The sequence below is a fragment of the Salmo salar genome, chromosome ssa16, assembly GCF_905237065.1.
Source record: "Salmo salar chromosome ssa16, Ssal_v3.1, whole genome shotgun sequence".
NCBI classification, from domain to species: domain Eukaryota; kingdom Metazoa; phylum Chordata; class Actinopteri; order Salmoniformes; family Salmonidae; genus Salmo; species Salmo salar.
In genome coordinates this window covers 80788984-80816590 of record NC_059457.1, presented here as the reverse complement: position 1 = coordinate 80816590, position 27607 = coordinate 80788984, and the positions used below count along the sequence as shown (strand labels likewise).

At 45.2% G+C, this 27607-nt stretch overlaps 1 protein-coding gene across 7 annotated transcripts in view; it reads left to right on the top strand.

Moving 5' to 3' along the window:
- The window catches only part of LOC106574851 (microtubule-associated protein 2), a 127862-nt gene that overhangs the window by 77903 nt on the left and 22352 nt on the right, over nucleotides 1-27607 (top strand). For 5 of the 7 annotated variants that reach the window (XM_045698116.1, XM_045698117.1, XM_045698112.1 and 2 more), the window contains exons 4-7: nucleotides 18001-18165; nucleotides 19660-19734; nucleotides 24130-27114; nucleotides 27405-27605. In XM_045698116.1, the coding sequence (XP_045554072.1) occupies nucleotides 18006-18165; nucleotides 19660-19734; nucleotides 24130-27114; nucleotides 27405-27605 (3421 nt within the window). In that variant the 5' untranslated portion in view covers nucleotides 18001-18005. Of the gene's footprint in view, nucleotides 1-17993; nucleotides 18166-19659; nucleotides 19735-24129; nucleotides 27115-27404; nucleotides 27606-27607 lie in introns of all 7 variants that reach the window. The other 2 variants (XM_045698113.1, XM_045698115.1) reach the window with 1 other exon arrangement.

Below are 27607 nucleotides of genomic sequence, written 5' to 3'. Positions count from 1 at the left end.
GTCTTTCTTGGAAAAGAGGTTCAGAGCCGTCAGCTCCATCAGAGGACATGTGTGACCTGTCCTCTCACATTCTACATCTATTCTCCTTCAGTCAACACTGAACAAGTTCTTAAAACACCCCATTAATGGAGTTTAATGGACTTTTCACCCTGTTTAGATTCCCCGCTTCCAGCTAACAGTTCAACCCAGTGTCATCTCTTCCGGTCAGTGTTTTCTGTGGGGTGGTTTCATGAGGGCCCACTGAGTCAGTGTACTGGTGTAGAGAAACTAGCCCAGGGATCAACTGAAGACACCATGGACTCTTTGAGGCTGTCACACATCCTCCTCCCAGGAACATGAAGACATCATCCAGTGTGTGTGTGTGTGGGTTGGTTCTTCTATCCTTTTGGGGACCTAAAATCTCCAAAAGTCCCCACAAGGATATTATAACAAGGACAATTCTACCTCGTGGGGACATTTCCCATATCCCCATGAGGACAAAGGCTATTTTAGGCTTAGGGGTTAGAATTAGGGTTAGGAGTTAGGTTAGGGTTACGGGTTAAGGTTAGGGTTAATGTTATGGTAAGGGTTGACAGAGTGAAAAGAAAGCCTGTGCAGAATACAAATATTACAAAGCATATATCCTGTTTGCAACAAGGCACTAAAGTAATACTGCAAAAAAATTGGCAAAGAAATTAACTTTCTGTCCTGAATACAAATTGTTATGTTTGGGCCAAATCCAATACAACAAATTGAGTACCACTCTCCTTATTTTCAATTCTAGTGATGGCAGCATCATGTTATGGGTATGCTTGTAATCATTAAGGACTGGAGAGTTTTTCAGGATAAAAAGAAACAGAATGGAGCTAAGCACAGTCAAAATCCTAGAGGAAAACCTGGTTCAGTCTGCTTTCCACCAGACACTGGGAGATGAATTCACCTTTCAGCAGGACAATAACCTAAAACAAATCTACACTGGAGTTACAGTTTTTACTTAAATCTACTTGAAAATCAATTTCAAGACCTGAAAATGTTTATCCAGCAATGATCAACAACCAATTTGACAGAGCTTGAAGAAATTAGAAAATAATCATGTGTTAATGTTGTACAATCCAGGTGAGGAAAGCTCTTGGAGATTTACCCAGAAAGACTCACAGCTGTAATCACAACCAAAGGTTCTTCTACAAAGTATTGACTCAAGGGTGTGAATACTTATGTAAATGTGATTTTTCTGTATTTCATTTTCAATACATCTGCAAAAATCTCTAAAAAGGTTTTCACTTTGTCATAATGCGAGATAAAAAAATGTGTTTAATTAATTTTGAATTCAGACTGTAACACAACAAAATGTGGAATAAGTCAAGGGGTATGAATACTTTCTGAAGGCACTGTGTATACAGATATGATTGATGATTGTCTGACGTGTACAGTAGCGTCCTGAAAGTTTCACCTCACTGAAGACGTCCCTGCTGAATGCTGTTCATTCCCACTTCACTGTGCTTGTATTCTGCTACCATTCTGCTTGTATTCTGCTTGTATTCTGCTACCATTCTGCTTGTATTCTGCTACCATTCTGCCTTGCCTGCTGTCTCTGCTGAGTCACCATAAATGTATGAGATGGTATTATCCTAAACCTTGACAAAGGCGAACATCTGCAGCAGGTTAACATTTATTGTCATGAGTCTAGCCCTGGAGGCAGAACTGAGCCATTTCCACTAGATGGGCCAGCTGGAAAGTCTAAATTGGCTAGATTGTAAAAATGTATGAAAACATAAATGTGCTTTTTGGTCTTAATATAAGGTTAGGGTTAGCAGTGTGGTTAGGGTTAGACATTAGGGTTAGCAGTGTGGTTAGGGTTAGACATTAGGGTTAGCAGTGTGGTTAGGCATTAGGGTTAGCAGTGTGGTTAGGGTTAGACATTAGGGTTAGCAGTGTGGTTAGGGTTAGACATTAGGGTTAGCAGTGTGGTTAGGGTTAGGCATTAGGGTTAGCAGTGTGGTTAAGGTTAGACATTAGGGTTAGCAGTGTGGTTAAGGTTAGGGTTAGACATTAGGGTTAGCAGTGTGGTTAGGGTTAGACATTAGGGTTAGCAGTGTGGTTAGGGTTAGGCATTAGGGTTAGCAGTGTGGTTAGGGTTAGACATTAGGGTTAGCAGTGTGGTTAGGCATTAGGGTTAGCAGTGTGGTTAGGGTTAGACATTCGGGTTAGCAGTGTGGTTAGGGTTAGACATTAGGGTTAGCAGTGTGGTTAGGGTTAGACATTAGGGTTAGCAGTGTGGTTAGGGTTAGGCATTAGGGTTAGCAGTGTGGTTAGGGTTAGGCATTAGGGTTAGCAGTGTGGTTAGGGTTAGGCATTAGGGTTAGCAGTGTGGTTAGGGTTAGGCATTAGGGTTAGCAGTGTGGTTAGAGTTAGGCATTAGGGTTAGCAGTGTGGTTAGAGTTAGGCATTAGGGTTAGCAGTGTGGTTAGGGTTAGGCATTAGGGTTAGCAGTGTGGTTAGGGTTAGGCATTAGGGTTAGCAGTGTGGTTAGGGTTAGGCATTAGGGTTAGCAGTGTGGTTAGGGTTAGGCATTAGGGTTAGCAGTGTGGTTAGGCATTAGGGTTAGCAGTGTGGTTAGGCATTAGGGTTAGCAGTGTGGTTAGGGTTAGGCATCAGGGTTAGCAGTGTGGTTAGGGTTAGGCATCAGGGTTAGCAGTGTGGTTAGGGTTAGGCATTAGGGTTAGCAGTGTGGTTAGGGTTAGGCATTAGGGTTAGCAGTGTGGTTAGGGTTAGGCATTAGGGTTAGCAGTGTGGTTAGGGTTAGGCATTAGGGTTAGCAGTGTGGTTAGGGTTAGGCATTAGGGTTAGCAGTGTGGTTAGGGTTAGGCATTAGGGTTAGCAGTGTGGTTAGGGTTAGACATTAGGGTTAGCAGTGTGGTTAGGGTTAGGCATTAGGGTTAGCAGTGTGGTTAGGGTTAGGCATTAGGGTTAGCAGTGTGGTTAGGGTTAGACATTAGGGTTAGCAGTGTGGTTAGGGTTAGGCATTAGGGTTAGCAGTGTGGTTAGGGTTAGGTTTAAAATCAGATTTTATGACTTTATGTCTGTGCCAGCTAGTGACCACTAGCAGAGCTGACTCCAGAACAACATTCATGACAACCTACACATCTGCACACCCTGAAACTATAGCTACCCAGGGTTGATGTAAGGACCTATGTACACTATGTCCTTGTATGCCCACTCCGTCCCCACAAGGCAGTGTCCTCACAAACCACAAGGATTACAGGGGCAGGTTGATCTGAGCTACTGTGAATGGCTGGCACTAGCAGGAATTCCGTCTCCTAAATGGCGGCTGACATTCTGATGAGCAGAACTCAGGGAGGCATGAAGATTGCCCCAGTAGAGGAGCAGGAGGGGGACAGGGCTTATGAAAGAGGGAGAGAGGGAGGGAGGGAGAGGGAGAGAGGGGGGTGAGAGAGAGGGAGAATTTAATTGAAAGAGAAATGGTATAGGAGAGAGACGGAAGAGAGAAGGGTGGGAGGGAGAAAGAGAGAGAGGGAGATAGAGAAGAGTCGTAGAGAGAGGTAGTGGGAGAAGAGGAGGGTGAAAAGAGTGAGACAAGGGAGGGAGAGAGGGAGGGCAAGCGGGGGGGTGAGAGACAGAAAGAGACGGAAGAGAAGGGTTGGAGAGGGGGAGAGAAAGACAGAGAGAGAAGGGTGGGAGAGAGAGGTAGTGGGAGAAGAGGATGGGAAATAGAGAGCCCATGGAGGGGAGGGAGAGAGAGACGACAGGAGGGAGGGAGCTTATGATGCCTACTGACCTGTGTGGAACTCAGAAAGCCACTGAGGCGTCCTGTCCTGCCACGCCCAAAAGCAAACCATCTTCATCCAGCCATCAATCCTTCTCTCTCTCTCTCTCTCTCTCTCTCTCTCTCTCGCCCTCCCTTCCCTCCTCTCTCTCTCGCTCTCAATCTCTCACCCCCCTCTCTCTCTCAATCTCTCACCCCCCTCTCTCTCTCTCTCTCTCTCTCTCTCTCTCCCTCTCTCTCGCCCTCCCTTCCCTCCTCTATCTCTCGCTCTCAATCTCTCACCCCCTCTCTCTCTCTCTCTCTCTCTCTCTCTCTCTCTCTCTCTCTCTCTCTCTCTCTCTCTCCTGTATCTGCTGGCATATGATAGCCGGGCCCTGCATGTTCCAACCAGGGAGAACTAGCCCAGTCTGACCAGTCAGTGTTAGAAGTGATAGGACAGGACATTCTCATGTCCCCTGGCCTGCATACTGCCTGCACTGTTTACTAAGGCTAAATACGGAAAAAAATTGCACTCTAACAGATATGACAGTAACAGAGATGACAGGAAGATCTCCAGCCAAAGCCTATTTTCTGGTTATGATCGTCCTTTCTATGTGTGTCTGATATCGTCTCATCTCACAGTACAAAGGGATGAAAAGAGATTTCCTCCAGCTTCTAATGGAAAGTGAGGTATTAGACAGTTAGACAGTTAGGCACTATCCCTCTTTCTCCCACTGCTTGTTTGAGTGTTTTTGTGCTGTAATGGGGGGGGGGGGACAGGGGGAGGGGGGAGTCAGATGATGTTAGCCCAGACCGGACTGACGAGGCATGGCTAGAGAAGCAGGTCTTCAGGGCACAGCAACAAGAGATGGTAGATCTTTTTTCAGAGAGAAATGGGGAGAAAACAGAGAGACAGTGAGGGTTGTGTTGAGATGTCTAGTCAGGTAACATACAGGGAGATAACAGAGAGACAGTGAGGGATGTGATGAGATGTCTAGTCAGGTAACATACAGGGAGATAACAGAGAGACAGTGAGGGATGTGTTGAGAGGTCTAGTCAGGTAACATACAGGGAGATAACAGTGAGGGATGTGTTGAGATGTCTAGTCAGGTAACATACAGGGAGATAACAGAGAGACAGTGAGGGATGTGATGAGATGTCTAGTCAGGTAACATACAGGGAGATAACAGTGAGGGATGTGTTGAGAGGTCTAGTCAGGTAACATACAGGGAGAAAACAGAGAGGCAGTGAGGGATGTGATGAGAGGTCTAGTCAGGTAACATACAGGGAGATAACAGAGAGACAGTGAGGGATGTGATGAGAGGTCTAGTCAGGTAACATACAGGGAGAAAACAGAGGCAGTGAGGGATGTGATGAGAAGTCTAGTCAGGTAACATACAGGGAGATAACAGAGAGACAGTGAGGGATGTGATGAGAGGTCTAGTCAGGTAACATACAGGGAGATAACAGAGAGACAGTGAGGGATGTGTTGAGAGGTCTAGTCAGGTAACATACAGGGAGATAACAGAGAGACAGTGAGGGATGTGATGAGAGGTCTAGTCAGGTAACATACAGGGAGATAACAGATAGTCAGTGAGGGATGTGTTGAGAGGTCTAGACAGGTAACATACAAACAATGTCTTCTATTTGCACCAGACCTGGCTTCAAATTGTATCTGAAATCTTTAAAATACTAACTTTCAAATACTAATCAAAGCGTGATTGAGCTTGCCTTGCGCAATTGAACCAACAAACTCCGCCCATCTGAGATTGCAGCCAGACCTAAAGATTTCAAGTACTGTTTGATCCCAGGTCTGGTTTGCACACAAATAGCATGTCTGGATCACAATGATATGGAAACAGCCTTTCCTTATCAGGTCAATGAGATGCTAATTCCTCATCATCTCCCTAGCGGTGTACTGTAAAGGTAGACTCAGAAAGCCACTCTTTCTCCTTAGCAACAGCAAGGCTAGACATTCCTTTGGCTTCGATTCTCTCTCTCGCTCTCTCTCTCTCTCTCTCCCTCTTGCTCGCTCTCTCTCTCTCTCTCTCTCTCTCTCTCTCTCTCTCTCTCTCTCTCTGTGTGTGTGTGTTGCAGTAGGGCTTTTCTTTATTCTGTTGATCACAGAGAGAGATCTCATCCTCTCAACCAGCTCCTTCCAACCCACTACAGCAGACATGGGCCTAGTTCACTGTGAGCTCCTTTCTACACTGCCGGGACCGCAGAGAGAAGGAGAGAGAGAGAAGGAAAGAGAGAGAGCGATAAGGAGAGTGTTCAGATGTAGAGTGTGAGGGTATGAGAGGGATGGTGGAAGCTTCTGAGGAAGGATAAGAGGGAGAGAGAGAGAAGGGGGAGCGGGGTGAGAGAAAGAGGGGAGGGGAAGGGAAGGGGGGTGAGAGAGAGAGAGCGAGGGGAAGGTGGGTGAGAGAGAGAGAGAGAGAGAGAGAGAGAGAGGGGGTGAGAGAGCGAGAGGGGAGTTTGAGTTTTTATAAAACCTTTATTTTATACTCAAGTATTAACACAAATAATGTCACACTGTGCCTTTTCAGAAAATAAACAACAAATGTGTCATTCTTAAATAAATAAACTAATTTCATCAACACAAAATGGTTTCCCCTCCACAAAACAACCCGCTCCTTCCTAAGCCTATTTCTCCCCAAACAATGGGATGTCTTTTACAGCCGAGAAGAACTTAAAATCCACTTTTATTCACGCTTTGACTAATCCCTCAACACATCTTACATCCTGCTTATATCCCGTGTCTATCTTGTTTTCTACTCAGAAAAATGGACATCTTAGCTTGTCCCAAAATAACATTTAACAGTTTACATTTTCTTTTCTGTTGCTCACTATATTGAAACCCCAAAATAAAAACAGTGTTATTGAAAATCTCCCCCACAGCTGTAAACAAAGACTCTAGTATTTCAAAGAGATTGAAAATTTCCCCCACAGCTGTCCTCTCACACTTCATAAAACGATGAAAAATTGTTTCTCTTATATTACAAAAATGACATCCATTTCCAACATCTGAATTAATGACAGAAACAAAAGCATTAACTGCAATGATGCCATGCAACACCCTCCATTGCATATCACCAGTTCCCTTTTGTAACGGAGGCTTGTACAGTGCTCTCCATGCTGGCTTTACCTTGTCATCAATGCCCAATTTTACCCTCCATGGAGTGTCTTTTCTATGTTTCTATTTATCTTCATTTAAAACCTTTACACACCCCCTGTATAAATCCTTCCCATTCACCTCATCCAAACCCACCTCTTCCACCCCTCTCAAATCCAGTAATAACGCCTTTCTTTCTGACTCTGAGATATTGGGTGTAATCCCTAGTCTTGTAAAACTGACATTTTCCTATTGTACCTATTGTACCACTCTTCTGCTGACAGAGCCTTCCTGCAGCTTCCCAGCAGTTGTCAATCCTTTCCGACCTCACCCCCAAATGTTCAGCCACCCGTCCTCCATCCATTAAGGTGCGCCCAGCCATGTCCATTCACTGTTTTAGGGTGATGATTTTGCCCTTCACCAGAATGTTGGAGAAATGTGGAACAGCTGCAGTTGTACAATCCAGTGTTGCCCCATACACCAGCGGTTCCTCCAGCAGCCAATGAACCGACTCCACTGTAGGGCTTCTGGACACCTTCATTATGCTCCAAACCCTAAGAAGGTCTCTGTAAAACGGAGGTACTCCCTCCCTAGAAATATAGCTACTACCAACCAAAAATAAAGCCTTCTTTAAACCTAATCCCCCTACCTGCTGTAATACAAGACCTGCCACCCCTCTCCAAACCACATTTTCTGGTCCATAAAGCAACCTTTGAATAAACTGGAACCTGAAAGCAGCAGCCCTTCTAGCAAGATGTACAAGACCTTGTCCCCCCCTACTCTTTTGACAAAAACAAAACACTTTTTGGAACCCAATGATATTTATCCCAAAATAAATCTACATGAATTGCCTGTATCTCGGCAGAAGGCAAGATGGTGTCTCTAAACATGACAACCGAGGCCACAGTGCAGAGACAACCACATTGTTAACAATAATAGTGGCTGCCTATATGACATACGAGATAACAACCAACGCCATCTCCTCATCCTCCCTCCCACCATTTCAACCACCCCATTACATGTTTTCCCATAGTGCCCTCATCCCCTAGGTACACTCCAAGATACTTAAAACCTCCCTTACACCATTCCAGCCCCCCTGCAAACCCATGATCCCTCCAAACCATTTCCCAATCTGTAAAACACAACTTTTTTCCCCAATTTACCGTTGCAGATGATATTCCCCTAAACCGATCAACCATGAGACTCAAACTATCCACCTCCGCTTGATTTTTCCCTAAAATAACTACATCATCAGCATATGCTGAGAGACCAACAGGAGGAATATCCTCTGAAAGGTTCACCCCTTCAATGTGACATCTAAATGCTATTTAGTAGTGGCTCTATAGCAATGGCATATTACATTCCCGACAACGAACACCCCTACCTAATACCTCTACACACTTTAAAAGGAGCACTCAAGCCACCGTTAACTTTCAATACACTTTCAATGTCACCATATACCACCCTGATCATGGCAATAAAACCAGAGCTGAAACCAAATGCCTCAAAGGTGCGCCAGAAGTATTGATGTTCAACTCGGTCAAATGCTTTTTCCTGATCAATTGAAATTAGACCAGCATCCAACCCAACAGCCCTAGAGACGTCCAAACAATCCTGAATCAGGAAAATGTTATCCTCTATCTGCCTGCTGGGAACACAGTAGGACTGGTCCGTATGATTTAAAATGTTATCCTCTATCTGCCTGCCGGGAACACAGTAGGACTGGTCCGTATGATTTAAAATGTTATCCTCTATCTGCCTGCCGGGAACACAGTAGGACTGGTCCGTATGATTTAAAATGTTATCCTCTATCTGCCTGCCGGGAACACAGTAGGACTGGTCCGTATGATTTAAAATGTTATCCTCTATCTGCCTGCCGGGAACACAGTAGGACTGGTCCGTATGATTTAAAATGTTATCCTCTATCTGCCTGCCGGGAACACAGTAGGACTGGTCCGTATGATTTAAAATGTTATCCTCTATCTGCCTGCCGGGAACACAGTAGGACTGGTCCGTATGATTTAAAATGTTATCCTCTATCTGCCTGCCGGGAACACAGTAGGACTGGTCCGTATGATTTAAAATGTTATCCTCTATCTGCCTGCCAGGAACACAGTAGGACTGGTCCGTATGATTTAAAATGTTATCCTCTATCTGCCTGCCGGGAACACAGTAGGACTGGTCCGTATGATTTAAAATGTTATCCTCTATCTGCCTGCCGGGAACACAGTAGGACTGGTCCGTATGATTTAAAATGTTATCCTCTATCTGCCTGCCGGGAACACAGTAGGACTGGTCCGTATGATTTAAAATGTTATCCTCTATCTGCCTGCCAGGAACACAGTAGGACTGGTCTGTATGATTTGTCCCATCACCTCCCTCAGCCTGGTGGACAAAGCCTTGGACAGGATCTTATAATCAGTGCACAATAAAGCCACCGGCCTCCAGTTCTTCACCTCCCTAGGGTCACCCTTTTTTGGCAGTAGGGAGGACAGCCCGTCTGCAGCTTATCGGTAGTAACCCTCCGGTCAAACTAAAGCCCATCAATGCCCAGTGCCCTTCCATTTTCCATGCCTTTTAATGCAGTGAATAGCTTCTGCAAAGACAATGGTTGCTGTAGCTCAACCTGAGCTTCTGCAGCCACCTGTGGGAGCCCATCAAGAAACTGTTGTCACTGTTATATCCTCTTTGTTCTCACACTTGTAGAGCTCAGCATAGAACTCTACTGTCCTCTTTGTAATTTCTCTAGGGCTAGTGAGCTCCTGTCCAACAGCTGATTTGAGGCTATTAATAATTCTGCTTTGTCCATTATTTTTCTCTAAACCAAAGAAAACATTTTGATGAGGCAACCATTTCAGAGATTCCCTGAATCGTACTTCTCAGTTTCACCAATGCCCCCTGTGCTCTGATACCCAGCAGGTCTGCCAATGCCCCTGTGCTCTGATACCCAGCAGGTCTGCCAATGCCCCCTGTGCTCTGATACCCAGCAGGTCTGCCAATGCGCCTTTTTTTTCCTCTTGAGGGCCTGAGTATGGCCTCGATCTCCTGTGGCCTCAACTAACGCCAGGATTTCCACTATTTCAGATTCTGAAGCGTTCATTGAACAAGGCAATTAACCCACTGTTCCTAGGCCGTCATTGAAAATAAGAATTTGTTCTTAACTGACTTGCCTAGTTAAATAAAGGTAAAATAAATGTAAACAAATAATTGATCTGATGATATATCTCTGGTGACATTCATCGTGTATTGATTACAGAATTGTTGAATCTGGGTTTTCCCTATATCCCTCCACTGTTGAAGGGATACAAAACTGGCATTTTCAGACGTCCACCTGTCCCAGAAAAAACTAAAACATTTCCTGAAGTGAGCATCACTCCATAAAGTTATGTTAAAATGCCAGTATGCACTTTTGGGTTTTACAGCGTTAATGTACACCTCCTATGTTATTAAAACAATGTTATCAAAAGTTATCAAAAATCCCACTGGGGTTATCACACTTGATTTACAGACCTGAGATTGATCCTCAAAACAATAAAACCTATCTAACCTGTCCAGAGAGATGGTGTTCTCCATCACTTGGGCCAATGTGTACTGTCTCGTGGCTCCATGTTGGCTCCGCCAAATATCACAGTTCATGTGTTCCAATAAGGCGTTTAAAAAAAGTCCTTGAGGCTATATGAGGTTATTTGTGGTTTCTATCTAAATCGCTGACTGTGCAGTTAAAATCCCCAGCGATAAATAAATAATCCTTTGTGTTACATTTCTCAATGGTATTTGATGTCTCTGCCACTACTGGGGCATATACATTTATATACACATAGTGATGTTTTCATACCTCACTTTTAATAACCTCTCCTCAACTACCTCTTCAACCTCATATGACAAAGGCAAAAACCCTTTTGAGAACAGGATAGCCACACCCCTACTTTTTGAGCTTTTATGACAACACGTCTCTCGCCCCATTTACATTTAAAGAACAAATCTTAAAACTGCTCATGGCTGAAAAACAAATATAGAGAACGAGACAGAAACACATCTCTTTACAGAGTTAAGGCTGTGACTGAACTCTTTAATTTCCTTTAGAATTTAAATCACTTGTCACTCTTCGTAACAGCTTTCTTGAGTCTAGCAATTTCAGGGCTTGTCAAACCTCCCCCTGTTATTTTTGACATCAACACCTGATTTAATAAACAAATCACTTTCAGGGAAAAAATATATTTCTTCACTTTTGTCAATTTCAGAAATTGACGTAGTTTCTCAATCCCATACCTCCCTTCCACCCCATTTCTCTCACTATTTTGTTGTGATGCGTCAGGTGACTCACTCTCGCTATCCTCCCCCATCTCTACAACCTGTTTATCCTCAACTGATTTATCAATCTCTACCATTCCTCTTAGAATTAGAACCTTCATCACCCCTTATATTCTTCCTCTTAATCAACGGTACTTTAAACACAGCTGCTTCATTTTCCATTGTTTCAATCTCCTCTTGAACTCCACTTTCATTTTCCAGCACCGACTCAGCGACCACAGTCGCAGTCTCACGTTCATCCCTTCGCAGTGGTGCATTACCTGTACCGGCGTTAGAGCTGCTACCGGGCTCTGTGCGCTGGTTCTCCGGACAACAACGTACCAAATGCCCCTCTCTTCCACAGCCAAAGCATTTCATTGATTCAGTAGAAGTGTAGAACACAATCCAATCCGTCAATCTTAAAACTGAACGCTAAATTCAGTTCGTCAATATCCTTCTTTAAAATCATGTGCACTTGTCTCCTATGAGACACGACAAGCTTCAACAAAGGAGATTTGCATCCAAAAATAACCTTTTTTAAAATTGTAGATACAAGTTGACCATGCCGAGAGAACTCTCGCTCCAACACTTCATCTCTAACGAATGGTGGCACATTAGAAAATATAACTTTCTTTGCCGGATTCATAAGTTGAAATACCTACATCTGTATCTCCCGCAATCCCTGACTGAGGGTTGACTACATCTTGTCTGTTCCCTGACTGAGGGTTGACTACATCTTGTCTGTTCCCTGACTGAGGGTTGACTACATCTTGTCTGTTCCCTGACTGAGGGTTGTCTACATCTTGTCTGTTCCCTGACTACATCTTGTCTGTTCCCTGACTGAGGGTTGACTACATCTTGTCTGTTCCCTGACTGAGGGTTGTCTACATCTTGTCTGTTCCCTGACTACATCTTGTCTGTTCCCTGACTGAGGGTTGACTACATCGTGTCTGTTCCCTGACTGAGGGATGACTACATCTTGTCTGTTCCCTGACTGAGGGTTGACTACATCTTGTCTGTTCCCTGACTGAGGGTTGTCTACATCTTGTCTGTTCCCTGACTACATCTTGTCTGTTCCCTGACTGAGGGTTGACTACATCTTGTCTGTTCCCTGACTGAGGGTTGTCTACATCTTGTCTGTTCCCTGACTGAGGGTTGACTACATCTTGTCTGTTCCCTGACTGAGGGTTGTCTACATCTTGTCTGTTCCCTGACTGAGGGTTGACTACATCTTGTCTGTTCCCTGACTGAGGGTTGACTACATCTTGTCTGTTCCCTGACTGAGGGATGACTACATCGTGTCTGTTCCCTGACTGAGGGTTGACTACATCTTGTCTGTTCCCTGACTGAGGGTTGACTACATCTTGTCTGTTCCCTGACTGAGGGTTGACTACATCTTGTCTGTTCCCTGACTGAGGGTTGACTACATCTTGTCTGTTCCCTGACTGAGGGTTGACTACATCTTGTCTGTTCCCTGACTGAGGGTTGACTACATCTTGTCTGTTCCCTGACTGAGGGTTGACTACATCTTGTCTGTTCCCTGACTGAGGGTTGACTACATCTTGTCTGTTCCCTGACTGAGGGTTGACTACATCTTGTCTGTTCCCTGACTGAGGGTTGACTACATCTTGTCTGTTCCCTGACTGAGGGTTGACTACATCTTGTCTGTTCCCTGACTGAGGGTTGACTACATCTTGTCTGTTCCCTGACTGAGGGTTTACTACATCTTGTCTGTTCCCTGACTACATCTTGTCTGTTCCCTGACTGAGGGTTGACTACATCTGATGATGTGGGGAATCACAGATAATGAGAGCTGTGGTCTCCCTGCCATGTGCAGATGGGCGAAGTGTACGTGTCGTGCATGTGAGTGCGTGTGTGTGTGTGTGTAGGGTGTCTGTGTGTGTTGACTCTTCTCATTTTGGTCTCTCCACTGGATCATAATATGCATGATTCTTACTGCTAAGGCGAGAGGGCACGAGACAAATCAAATCTGTTTCTCTTTAAACTCCCAGTTGAATTGTAAAGGCTGCAGAGTTAATGTGTTTGTTATTTACAATACTGAGTGGCTGAAATAAAGCCTTGTCTGCCTTCCCATTCCTCTACCCTTCTCCAGAAGTATGCAATCCTTCACTCCCACTTATGCATTTAAAAGCATTGGATTGGTGCAAGCATGGCTTGAGGTGGTTTTACCCATTTATCTCACAACAGTCCATTCCTTTTAGCTCCTTGAGGGGAAGTATACAAGAGCAGACATGAGGAGAAGGGCAGAGAATCAGACTGTAGCCCTTGTTCTTGTTGTTGATTTGAGCATGTTTGGGTTGAGAGTGAGACAGGTGGTCCATGTTCCACATAGCCTTATGAGGACTTGTGATGGGTCTAGTCCTTCTATACTAGTCCTTCTCTGGATGTCACCTTCATTCACCCTTCCTCAAACATAACCCCCTTCCTCAAACATAACCCCCTTCCTCAAACATAACCTCCTTCCTCAAACATAACCTCCTTCCTCAAACATAACCTCCTTCCTCAAACATAACCCCCTTCCTCAAACATAACCCCCTTCCTCAAACATAACCCCCTTCCTCAAACATAACCCCTTCCTCAAACATAACCCCCTTCCTCAATCATAACCTCCTTCCTCAAACATAACCTCCTTCCTCAATCATAACCATCTTCCTGAACATAACCATCTTCCTGAACATAACCTCCTTCCTGAACATAACCCCCTTCCTCGATCATAACCTCCTTCCTCAAACATTACCTCCTTCCTGAACATAACCTCCTTCCTCAAACATAACCTCCTTCCTGAACATAACCTCCTTCCTCAAACATAACCTCCTTCCTCAAACATAACCTCCTTCCTCAAACATAACCTCCTTCCTGAACATAAACTCCTTCCTCAAACATAAACTCCTTCCTGAACATAACCCCCTTCCTCAAACATAAACTCCTTCCTGAACATAACCTCCTTCCTCAAACATAAACTCCTTCCTGAACATAACCCCCTTCCTCAAACATAACCTCCTTCCTCAAACATAACCTCCTTCCTCAAACATAACCTCCTTCCTCAAACATAACCTCCTTCCTGAACATTATCTCCTTCCTCAAACATAAACTTCTTCCTGAACATAACCCCCTTCCTCAAACATAACCTCCTTCCTCAAACATAACCTCCTTCCTCAAACATAACCTCCTTCCTCAAACATAACCTCCTTCCTCAAACATAACCTCCTTCCTCAAACATAAACTCCTTCCTGAACATAACCCCCTTCCTCAAACATAACCCCCTTCCTCAAACATAACCTCCTTCCTCAAACATAACCTCCTTCCTCAAACATAACCAACCTCCTTCCTCAAACATAACCAACCTCCTTCCTCAAACATAACCCCCTTCCTCAAACATAACCCCCTTCCTCAAACATAACCCCCTTCCTCAAACATAACCCCTTCTTCAAACATAACCCCTTCCTCAAACATAACCCCCTTCCTCAATCATAACCTCCTTCCTCAAACATAACCTCCTTCCTCAAACATAACCATCTTCCTGAACATAACCTCCTTCCTGAACATAACCCCCTTCCTCGATCATAACCTCCTTCCTCAAACATTACCTCCTTCCTGAACATAACCTCCTTCCTCAAACATAACCTCCTTCCTGAACATAACCTCCTTCCTCAAACATAACCTCCTTCCTCAAACATAAACTCCTTCCTCAAACATAAACTCCTTCCTCAAACATAAACTCCTTCCTCAAACATAACCTCCTTCCTGAACATAACCTCCTTCCTCAAACATAACCTCCTTCCTCAAACATAAACTCCTTCCTCAAACATAAACTCCTTCCTCAAACATAACCTCCTTCCTCAAACATAAACTCCTTCCTGAACATAACCCCCTTCCTCAAACATAACCCCCTTCCTCAAACATAACCCCCTTCCTCAAACATAACCCCCTTCCTCAAACATAACCTCCTTCCTCAAACATAAACTCCTTCCTCAAACATAAACTCCTTCCTCAAACATAACCTCCTTCCTCAAACATAAACTCCTTCCTGAACATAACCCCCTTCCTCAAACATAACCCCCTTCCTCAAACATAACCCCCTTCCTCAAACATAACCCCCTTCCTCAAACATAACCCCCTTCCTCAAACATAACCCCCTTCCTCAAACATAACCCCCTTCCTCAATCATAACCTCCTTCCTCAAACATAACCTCCTTCCTGAACATAACCATCTTCCTGAACATAACCTCCTTCCTGAACATAACCTCCTTCCTCGATCATAACCCCCTTCCTCGATCATAACCTCCTTCCTCAAACATTACCTCCTTCCTCAAACATAACCTCCTTCCTGAACATAACCTCCTTCCTCAAACATAAACTTCTTCCTGAACATAACCCCCTTCCTCAAACATAACCTCCTTCCTCAAACATAACCTCCTTCCTCAAACATAACCTCCTTCCTCAAACATAACCAACCTCCTTCCTCAAACATAACCAACCTCCTTCCTCAAACATAACCAACCTCCTTCCTCAAACATAACCTCCCTCCTTCCTCAAACATAACCTCCCTCCTTCCTCAAACATAACCTCCCTCCTTCCTTAAACATAACCTCCCTCCTTCCTCAAACATAACCTCCTTCCTCAAACATAACTTCCTTCCTGAACATAACCTCCTTCCTCAAACATAACCTCCTTCCTCAAACATAAACTCCTTCCTCAAACATAAACTCCTTCCTGAACATAACCTCCTTCCTCAAACATAACCTCCTTCCTCAAACATAAACTCCTTCCTCAAACATAAACTCCTTCCTGAACATAACCCCCTTCCTCAAACATAACCCCCTTCCTCAAACATAACCCCCTTCCTCAAACATAACCCCCTTCCTCAAACATAACCCCCTTCCTCAAACATAACCCCCTTCCTCAATCATAACCTCCTTCCTCAAACATAACCTCCTTCCTGAACATAACCATCTTCCTGAACATAACCTCCTTCCTGAACATAACCTCCTTCCTCGATCATAACCCCCTTCCTCGATCATAACCTCCTTCCTCGAACATTACCTCCTTCCTCAAACATAACCTCCTTCCTGAACATAACCTCCTTCCTCAAACATAAACTTCTTCCTGAACATAACCCCCTTCCTCAAACATAACCTCCTTCCTCAAACATAACCTCCTTCCTCAAACATAACCTCCTTCCTCAAACATAACCAACCTCCTTCCTCAAACATAACCAACCTCCTTCCTCAAACATAACCAACCTCCTTCCTCAAACATAACCTCCCTCCTTCCTCAAACATAACCTCCCTCCTTCCTCAAACATAACCTCCCTCCTTCCTCAAACATAACCTCCTTCCTCAAACATAACCTCCTTCCTCAAACATAACTTCCTTCCTGAACATAACCTCCTTCCTCAAACATAACCTCCTTCCTCAAACATAAACTCCTTCCTCAAACATAAACTCCTTCCTCAAACATAACCTCCTTCCTGAACATAACCTCCTTCCTCAAACATAAACTCCTTCCTCAAACATAAACTCCTTCCTCAAACATAACCTCCTTCCTCAAACATAAACTCCTTCCTGAACATAACCCCCTTCCTCAAACATAACCCCCTTCCTCAAACATAACCCCCTTCCTCAAACATAACCCCCTTCCTCAAACATAACCCCCTTCCTCAATCATAACCTCCTTCCTCAAACATAACCTCCTTCCTCAAACATAACCTCCTTCCTGAACATAACCTCCTTCCTGAACATAACCTCCTTCCTCGATCATAACCCCCTTCCTCGATCATAACCTCCTTCCTCAAACATTACCTCCTTCCTCAAACATAACCTCCTTCCTGAACATAACCTCCTTCCTCAAACATAAACTTCTTCCTGAACATAACCCCCTTCCTCAAACATAACCTCCTTCCTCAAACATAACCTCCTTCCTCAAACATAACCTCCTTCCTCAAACATAACCAACCTCCTTCCTCAAACATAACCAACCTCCTTCCTCAAACATAACCAACCTCCTTCCTCAAACATAACCTCCCTCCTTCCTCAAACATAACCTCCCTCCTTCCTCAAACATAACCTCCCTCCTTCCTCAAACATAACCTCCCTCCTTCCTCAAACATAACCTCCCTCCTTCCTCAAACATAACCTCCTTCCTCAAACATAACCCCCTTCCCAGTGGAGGCTGCTGAGGGGGGGACGGCTCATAATAATGGCTGGAATGGAGCGAATTGAATGGTATCAAACACATGGAAACCATGTTTGATACCATTCCACTCATTCCATTCCAGCCGTTACCACGAGTCCGTCCACCCCGATTAAGGTGCCACCAACCTCCTGTGCCCTTCCTCACAGGCCTCTGTCCCTGTCTCACCCAGTGGGTTGTGGGATGTTGAGCCGAGACAAAGCCATATAGTCTACATGCTGGTTTAGCTCAAACTGGTGCCATTTCCAGACCTTTTCCCGTTGCCTACCCCTGCCTTAGGCCCTAGGAATGCCAAGTATGTGCCAGGCAGATTCTATACTGAGGACACTAGGAAGTGTCCCTTTGTGCATGATAGAGACTTGGTGTGGGGGTTGTGCAATACTGCACTGTCATTTACTGATTGATTTGAACTGCCAGTCTTTTTATTGCTTTAACCTCTTATATGCTCTCTCTCTCTCTCTCTCTCTCTCTCTCTCTCTCTCTCTCTCTCTCTCTCTCTCTCTCTCTCTCTCTCTCTCTCTCTCTCTCTCTCTCTCTCTCTCTCTCTCTACCCCCTATCTCTCACCCCCTCTTCCTCTTCCCTCCCCTCTCTCACTCTCTCCCCACTCCTTCCCCTCTCTCTTTCCTCTCCTGTGTCTAGTTGTCATGGCAGACAGTCGGCAGCCCGAGGACAACAGCTCCTCTCACTGGGCCCCTCCCACTAACGGAGCCCAGGACCAGTCAGCTGCCCTCGCTGGCCACGGAGAGAACGGCTTCTCCTCTTACAGAGAGAACGGCTATCACGGAGGACACGCTGCGACAGCAGGTGAGAGAGCACTGGGGGGTATAGCCACATGTTTACTGAAGCGGTGGGTGTTACCTTGCAGCCTCGTTGAGGTTTGCTTGAGGCCCTGAGAGAAATAGCTGAAGCTGTATCCCTACAGGGTTTAAGGGACCTCGTTGGAGTTGGTAGTTTACCTGTAGACGTGTATAGTAGGCTGATTCTACGATTACAATAACACTTGCTGGTAAGGAAGGATGTGACTGTGTAAAGGACTGGCTTTGTCCTTCAGATTGGCATGGTCCAAGTGACTAACCACTCTATAGGGACCTCCTAAGGTTTCCACCACCATAGTAATTAACTGAGCCTCAGGTGCTTCAGTGGCCTAGGGCACCTTTTAGGGACATGGACATCGTTAAATAAGATGGCGTTCTTCAGTGACGTATGAAGTCATTCAGAGACAGAGGTTAGAGCAGGTGTTTGTGTGCTTGTGCATGTGTCTCAATGTTTGTTTGTCTGCGTGTCTGGCTGTGTGTATGTGTGTCTGTGTCTGCAATTCTGCTTGTATATGTGTGTGTGTCTGCGTTTCTATACGTGTGCGTTTCTATACGTGTGTGTGTGTGTGTGTGTGTGTGTGTGTGTGTGTGTGTGTGTGTGTGTGTGTGTGTGTGTCCGCGTGCAGAGCAAGTGTCAGCCCGTATAGTTGAGAAGGTGACAGCAGAGGCGGTGGCAGTGCTCAAGCAGGACAAGCAGGACTCTACTAGGAGACTGTCCTCAGGTAGGCCTTAGTGACAGAGTTCCCTACAATACCTTTTTCACACTACTGAGCAGAGTCGTGTCTGGTCGGCACGATAGGTGTGAAAAGGGTATGACGCACTAGCATCACACTGATAGCCTCATACCAGGCTACAGTAACCAACTTCCTCTGGCCCCCGTGAGTGGCATGGGACATACTGCAGGGTAAGGTAAGGTGTCTCTCAAGCCTCTTTCCCTGGCTGTACCATTACATCATCATTGTGCTGTTGGTGCCGTTTGGCTGTTAGGATAGTCTTTAGCTGTGACTGCCGTTTTGCCGGTGCTCTCTGCCGCTTGTTAAAGCTACAGTCTGGGTTTGGTACATCCACCTACACATCCAATTTCAGAGGGGTTACATTTCCCTGTCCTAATCCCTCAGATGTAGTACCAGAAAAAAAGTGGCACCATTTTGTTGTTTTCCTATTAATCCAATCATAGAGGCTCAGACCAGGGGGATTGCGACTGTGGCCCAAATGGCACACTGCTCCCTATGTAGTGCACTACATTTGACCAGGGCCCATCTAGAGAAATAGCATGCCATTTGGGATGCAGCCTAAATGTGCTGCTTCGTAGCTCTCCCACACAACAGAACATCCCCCCAGCCGGACAACACACTCCCCAGAGACACACACACACACATACACACATACGTACAATACTGCCACAGCGCTGTTGGTGTGGTTTGTTGTGTATCTTCCCTCCATCCATGTGTTGTCTACCCTGTCTGTCTCTTTCCCTTCACAGTGGAGGACTCTGCCAACCTGCCTCCCTCCCCTCCCCCCTCTCCGTCGGCAGAGCAGATCGGACCCATGGAGCAAGGTATGCACACAGAAGCTTGTCCAAGTGCACAAACACGCAAGAACACACGCAAACAAGCACGCACACACATACACACACTCTTAAGACAGGGTGAGAGGATGAGTGTGTGTGTGCGTGACAGGAGTGATAGGTGTATATCAATTGGGAGGTAACACACTCACACACCTTACCTTCCTCTGGGTGTTGATGATGCATGATGGGACCGGCTCTTCTACTCCTTCCTCTTTCTTCCCTTCTTTATTTATCTTAGCCATGTCTTTCCTTTGCATGAGTCAACTGGTACTGGTTTCCCTCTGTCTTTGTGTCTGTGTTTCGCTTGTCACTAGCCGGCTACCACCCGGTGACTCAACCCTGCCCTGGTTTAATAATGTTTACATACTGTTTTACCCATTTCATATGGATATATTGTATTCTAGTCACAGCCATTCTATTAAACTATTGCTGTACATTTACTATTCTATCCTATGTATTCTACAGATTACTACATATTCTATCCACATACTGTCCATAATGTCTATACGTCCCATCACATACATATATATATACCAGTCAAAGGTTTGGACACACCTACTCATTCCAGGGTTTTTCTTTATTTTTACTATTTTCTACTTTGTAGAATGATATTGAAGACATCAAAACTATGAAATAACACATATGGAATCATGTAGTAACCAAATTGTTTTTAAACAAATCTACATTTATTTTATACTTGAGATTTTTAAAAGTAGCCACCCTTTGCCTTGATGACAGCTTTGCATACTCTTGGCAGTCTCTCAACCAGCTTCACTTGGAATGCTTTTCCAACAGTCTTGAAGGAGTTCCCACATATGCTGAGCACTCTGTGGTCCAACTCATCCCAAACCATCTCAAATGGGTTGAGGTCGGTTGATTGTGGAGGCCAGGTCATCTGATGCAGCAATCCATCACTCTCCTTCTTGGTCAAATAGCCCTTACACAGCCTGGAGGTGTGTTGGGTCATTGTCCTGTTGAAAAACAAATGATAGTCCCACTAAGCGCAAACCAGATGGGATGGCGTATCGCTGCAGAATGCTGTGCTAGCCATGCTGGTGAAGTGTGCCTTGAATTCTAAATAAATCCCTGACAGTGTCACCAGCAAAACACCATCACACCTCCTCCTCCATGCTTCACAGTGGGAACCACACATGCAGAGATCATCCGTTCACCTACTCTGCATCTCACAAAGACACGGCGGTTGGAACCAAAAATCTCAAATTTGGACTCATTAGACCAAAGGACAGATTTCCACCGGTCTAATGTCCATTGCTCGTGTTTCTTGGCCCAAGCAAGTCTCTTCTTCTTATTGGTGTCCTTTAGTAGTGGTTTCTTTGCAGCAATTTGACCATGAATGCCTGATTCACATAGTCTCCTCTGAACAGTTGATGTTGAGATGGGTCTATTACTTGAACTATGTGAAGCATCTATTTGGGCTGTAATTTCTGAGGCTGATAACTCTAATGAACGTATCCTCTGCAGCAGAGGTAACTCTGGGTCTTCCTTTCCTGTGGCGGTCCTCATGAGAGCCAGTTTCATCATAGCGCTTGATGGTTTTTGTGACAACACCAGAATAAACTTTTAAAGTTCTTGAAATTTTCCAGATTGACTGACCTTCAAGTCTTAAAGTAATGATGGACTCTCATTTCTCTTTGCGTATTTGAGCTGTTTTTGCCATAATATGGACTTGGTCTTTAACCAAATAGGGCTATCTTCTGTATACCACCCCTATCTAGTCACAACACAACTGATTGGCTCAAACGCATTAAGAAGGAAAGACATTTCACAAATTAACTTTTAACAAGGCACACCTGTTAATTGAAATGCATTCCAGGTGACTACTTCATGAAGCTGTATACATACAGTATCAGTCACAAATTTGGACAAACCTACTCATTCAAAGGTTTCTCTTTATTTGTACTATTTTCTACATTATAGATTAATAGTGAAGACATCAAAACTATGAAATAACACATATGAAATCATGTAGTAACCAAACCAAACTCTACCCACCTTCTTTCTGGAAATTAACACCTCCTTCACTCTCTCTCTCTCTCTCTCTCTCTCTCTCTCCTTTTCTCTTTCTCTCTCTCCTCTCTCTTTTTCTCTCTCTCCTTTTCTCTTTCTCTCTTTCTTGCTCCTCTCCCTTTTTGTGTTTCTCACCTGTGTATTTACACTTGCTGTAGATGACATTACGGCTTTCAGCTCCCCTCACAGCACAGACCAGTAACAACACACACACTAACTATTCCCCCCACATAATGCTGGTCACTGTATTACGCTGCATGGAATTCCAACTGAGCACATCTTTGGTACATACTTCAAATCAAATCAAATCAAATGTATTTATATAGCCCTTCGTACATCAGATGATATCTCAAAGTGCTGTACAGAAACCCAGCCTAAAACCCCAAACAGCAAGCAATGCATGTGAAAGAAGCACGGTGACTAGGAAAAACTCCCTAGGAAAAACTCCCTAGAAAGGCCAAAAACCTAGGAAGAAACCTAGAGAGGAACCAGGCTATGAGGGGCGGCCAGTCCTCTTCTGGCTGTGCAGGGTGGATATTATAACAGAACATGGTCAAGATGTTAAAACATACTTCTAAACTTACCAGACCAGGTATTTCATTTGAGGGTCCTTTCATGAATGTACCTGTAATTACAGGAATACTTGCAGGCGATCATTACAATGAATGTATTGATTTTTGTCTGCATGCTTTAAAGATACATTTTAATTGTGTTAGAATGTTTCCAAAAACACCACATTTTATAGCCACATTATATTGTAGGTCATTGCCTCCGACAGAGCTGAAAGTGTCTCACCAGTGTTATCCCATTGTGTAGTAAGCCCTGTCTGTGTTATCCATATCCATGTCCCTGTCCTGTCCCTGTCGTCCCCTTCCCAAAGAGGAGAGACTAGAGGTTGCCCCTACTCCCCCTGAGGAGGAGGAGAAGGAGGTGGAGGTTACCCAAGTCTCAGCAGCTCCTGAGGAGGAGCACCCAGGTCAACAAGGGGAGGATTCTGATCAGCAGCCCACAGACATGCTCTTAGAGCACATTGATATTGTAAGCGAGCCCCAGGCTTTGCCCTGTCCGCAGGCCGAGACTCATAAAGTCCTCAATGGGGGAGGAAGCCATCAAGCTGAGTTGGATAAACCATCAGAGGAAGGTGTGCGTGCGTGCGTGCGTGCGTGCGTGCGTGCGTGCGTGTCTGTGTGTGTGTGTCTGTGTGTGTGTCTGTGTGTGTGTGGCGCGTGCACACATGCATGTTTTTACTGTTTGTGTGTGTATCCCACGTTGCATGTTTTCCTCCTCTCTATAGTCTGTTTTAAAGGCTGTGATGTGGATCTAGCTTTGTTGTGCTACTGGTTTCTTAGCTGTTGCTGCTGCTACAATGTGAACACATAATAGCACATTGATTTCTTATTGCATAAGCAGTCAATTCATTTTGTGCTTTCATCATTGATCGAACATTTTTTTATGCGGCCCCCAGGTCACTTTTGAACTCATTGCTAAGTGTTTTTGCCAGCTACATTGCAAATGAGACGGTAAATGTTTGAATGTCAGGTGTATTGTATTGTAAAGATTCATTGCGAATCCGTTTTTTTCCCCCCGTGGGGTTTTGTTTTTGGCTTTGGTGCATTGTCTGTGTTCAATTGTGTCTCTGTATTATTTGCATTCAGTTTCATGTTGCTGTCATTTCATCTGACGATAATGTAAACCAGCAATAATGTAGGAAGTACTAGATTCAACACTGTTTTCCAATGATCTCTATTCTACATCTCTGACACTGACTTATACTCACTGACTTATACTCACTGACTTATACTCACTGACTTATACTCACTGACTTATATTCACCTTCATTGATTGAACATTTCTACATTTTCATCCTTTTAATAAGATCTTCCTAAACATTTACTCGTCTTAGTTTGTAGTTAGAATCAATATCATAAAATGTGATTTATATATAGTCGATATGAAACATGTTACATTCATTGTATCCTCTATTCATTCAGCACATAGGCTATCCTCGCACAAGGTAGCACAGTAATTCAAGTTTACTTAAATTGCCAATATCTTCTTGAATATTTCAGATTCATTCTAAATATCCCATGTCATTCACATCGTGCTCTTCATTTAGTCATTCTGTTCCTGCACACCATCCCAGTGTCATGGAACTGAACTGTGCTGCAATCATGCTCCCAGTGGCCAGAGATAGTATTGTTGTGTGCCGTACATTGTGCTTGATGGACAGCTATCCATATGAAGAGGGCTTTGCTTGTCTGTGCTGGCTGTAGCATGTGGGCACTGCAAAGAAAGAAAGAACGCTGAGCTAGTGTAACTCATCAGCAGCACAGACCACTGAAGATTTACTTGCAGATCTGCCGGTGAACCCAAAGAAGCCTCGTTCCGACAATCCTGCCATGGCAGAGGAGCATCCACAGGGGGCACCCCCTCCGCAGAGCCCGGTGGCCCCCACCACAGAGAGAGAAACACCTGAGGGAGCAGAGAGCACTGTGTCCATCGCTGAGTCCTCCTCTGGTTCCCCCAAAAACAAATCTCTAACAGATGCTACCCCCACAGAACCCGAGAAGACGGTTCAGCCTTTAGTGGAACCAGAAAAAGGTCAAGGGACTGGAAGTAGCACTAGTGTGGTTCCTGAGATAGAATACCTTCCGGAGCCCAAGACCACGGCTGAGAAACAGCCCTCGGTTGAAGAGCTCGACTCAGTTCCTCTTTCAGTTGTATATGAGCCCCTGAAAGATTACATTGAGGAAGAGGAGGAAAATGATGATTATGTTACACCCAGTAAGTCAGCAAACCTTGAGAGCGTTCGTGAGGAGAAAGAGATCAAATCGGAGAAAACTGAGAAAAGAATGCTGAGTCTAGGACAATCGACCGCCAGGCCATTGTCATTTGAGACTGAGAAGATTGAAGAGACTCCTCAAAGTAATGTCAGTGACGGAGAAAACCCAAAGCAGGAGGCACACATATCTGCTGCAGACAGTCTAAAAGACAAGCAGAGTTCGGAAGATAAGTCTGGAGTTGCTTCAAAAGATGAGTCAGGTATGACGGCCTACTTTGAGACCTCTACACAAAGGGATACTGAAAAACCAGGAGAACATGGTGAGGGTTACTATGAGCTCAGTGCTGTCAGCCAGAAGAAGCCCTCAGAGGAGGTTCTGGAGGCCGATTCAAACATTAAAATAAGCCATTCAGCACCAGAACAGACAGAATCCAGCATAACCTTGATGAGTGACAGTGCCATGAACAAGCTAGAGGATCTCCCTAAGAGGAAGGATGTGTGTACTAGGCTGTCACCTGGCAAATTGTCATTGGAACACAGAAGTCTTTCTCTGAATTTTGCTATTGGCTCAATGGGTCAAGCAGGAGAGCAAAACCAGTCAAAGCTCTCATCTCTTACAGAGGTCTCTTCCGGAAGCCTGGATGAAACCACAGGCTACTTTCCTGTAACCACCCCATTAGTAACATTAGAGAGACAGTTACTTCCTGTTACTCCAGAGATAGCTCTCCCAGTCCCTACCACTGAAACCTCCACTGATCTACCAGAAGATACCACCTCTAAGACCATGTGTTCTCCAGAGTCACTCTCACCCATGAAGCAACACTACACCCATTTGAACGACCCATCCAACGACCTTCCTGAGATGCTGGACCTAGCCGGTGTTAAGCCCAAACCCACCCTGGAGAAGAGGGAGCTGGACCAGCATAATAGAAGGAGGTCTGTCCCTGCCTGTCCATCTGCTGCTCTGGTGGGCAGTTCTCTGGCCAAGCTGGTGCTGGGGAACCAGCAGACGCCCAAGGTGGTGGGTGGAGAGGAGAGCCAGCAGGAGGAGCGTGGTTACTGCGTATTTAGTGAGTACTCTGGTCCCATGCCCTCGCCTGCCGATCTGCACAGCCCAGTGAGCTCCCCACACCAACGGTTCCCCACAGTGACTGAAGGGGACAGTGACGAGGAACTGGGAGCCATTGCGGAAGAGGGCGAGCAAAAGCTGGCACCGCAAAAAACACACCAGGCAGAGGAATCAGTTAGAGGAACGGTTAAGCCAACTTTGGTGCTTGAAAGAGCTGTCACGGCAGGTGTCAAACCGGATCGTCTGAGGATCCCTGTGGCTCCATCCAAAGACAAACTGACAGAGTTCCGGCTTGAGAGCGGTCTTCCTGGGGACATCAAAACCCAAGCCATTCCTGAGGTAGAGTTGGAGCAGGACCTCTCCAGAGAAGCGTCTCCCATCCCACCAGACTTCGCATTTACTTTTGGCACTGAGGTGAAGGACGCCAAGCTTTGTGCGACCCCTGAGTCTCCAGCAAAAAAGGCTGCCACTGTGGAGAGAACCAAAGTTGAGGAAGCCACAGCGGAAGTCAAAGTAGAGGTGGCGTCAGCAAGGATTGGGAAGAGTCAGAAGACTGGTCTTAAAAAGCCAGAGATGGAGAAAGTGGAGGAGAACTCAGACCCAGACCATCAAAATGCTGTTGAAGACTTACAGCCAAAGGATGTTCGAGGACCGGAGAGAAAAAAGATAAAAGAACCCATGACATCATCACCAGAATCATTAGTGGAGATCATCAATGCGCAGGAGAAGAAGCGTGAAAGTGACCCAGAGGTGTCAACAGTACCAGCGGAGGCCTCCGTTCCAAAAGAAGAGGCCAAGACCAAAGCTGAATTAACATCACCAACACCCTCTAACGTGAGCACTGCAGATGTGAAGGAAGCCACAGAGCAACTAGAAGTGAAAAGTCCAGAGAAAAGTGTTTCTGGAAGTTCTCCAGTTATAGTCATACCTCAGGCACAAGTTGAGGAGGAGGAAGACGATATAGAAGTAGCTGAGGAAGTCTTGGAGGAAGTTGAAGGCCCTCCTGTGCTCCTCAAGGAGAAAGAGCAAGAGAGTCACCCTGTGGAGAAGCAGGAGGAGGTGGCAGAAGAGGTGAGGGTGGTGGGTGGGGCAGAGGAGGTGATTGTTGAAAATCCTAAAGATTTGGAGTCTGCTGTTGTTGGGGATGACGAATCATGTAATGCTACTGCCCCAATCATTGATGAAGGGGATTATGCCGATCGCATCTCTCATCTATCTGCCTGCTCTGACAACGACCAGCCACAAACCCTCGATGGAAAGGAGGCAGACAAAGAGAAGAATAAAGTGGAGGATAAAGAAGGGGTTGTGCTGCAGGAAGAGGAGGAGTCCGCTGAGGTGGGGCAGGGAGTTGAGATGAAGGCTTCCAGTCGCGAGGAGACAGAGACCTCAGACGTACTGCAGAGCCAGACCAACGAGACCACCGCTCACGACGAGACCACCATGGACGTCTCCATGTTAGACAGCGAGATTGCCTGGGTGGACTCTCAAGGTAGTAGTCCCAAAATGTGCATGCAATTATAACAATGTAAATGCAAAATGTTAGCTTCACATGTTTTTGTTTGCGTAACTCACACATCTGAGTGTTATTAACAACAACAAACAAGCGTTTTAACTGGACTATAAACAACAATACACAATCGATATCGTGGAAATCTTGAAATGCAACTTCATACACAGATGGTCCATTCTATTCAATATAGATAATGTGCAATATAGGACACATGGGCCAGGTGTATGTGGGCTTAGCCCTCCTGTCCTATCTCACTCCCTATGCTGCAGATGATGACAGAAGCGTAATGACAGAGCAGATTGAAGCTCTGCCCAAAACACAGAGTCCTGTCAAGACTCCCCTGGTAGAGAGACCCTCTAATAAACGTCCCCCCGGCAGAGGACAGGGGCGCGTCTCCACCCCCGAGCGCAAACCCAACCGCAGAGAGCCCGTCAGTCGTCGTCCAAAGGAGGAAGAGAAGAAGAAAAAAGGT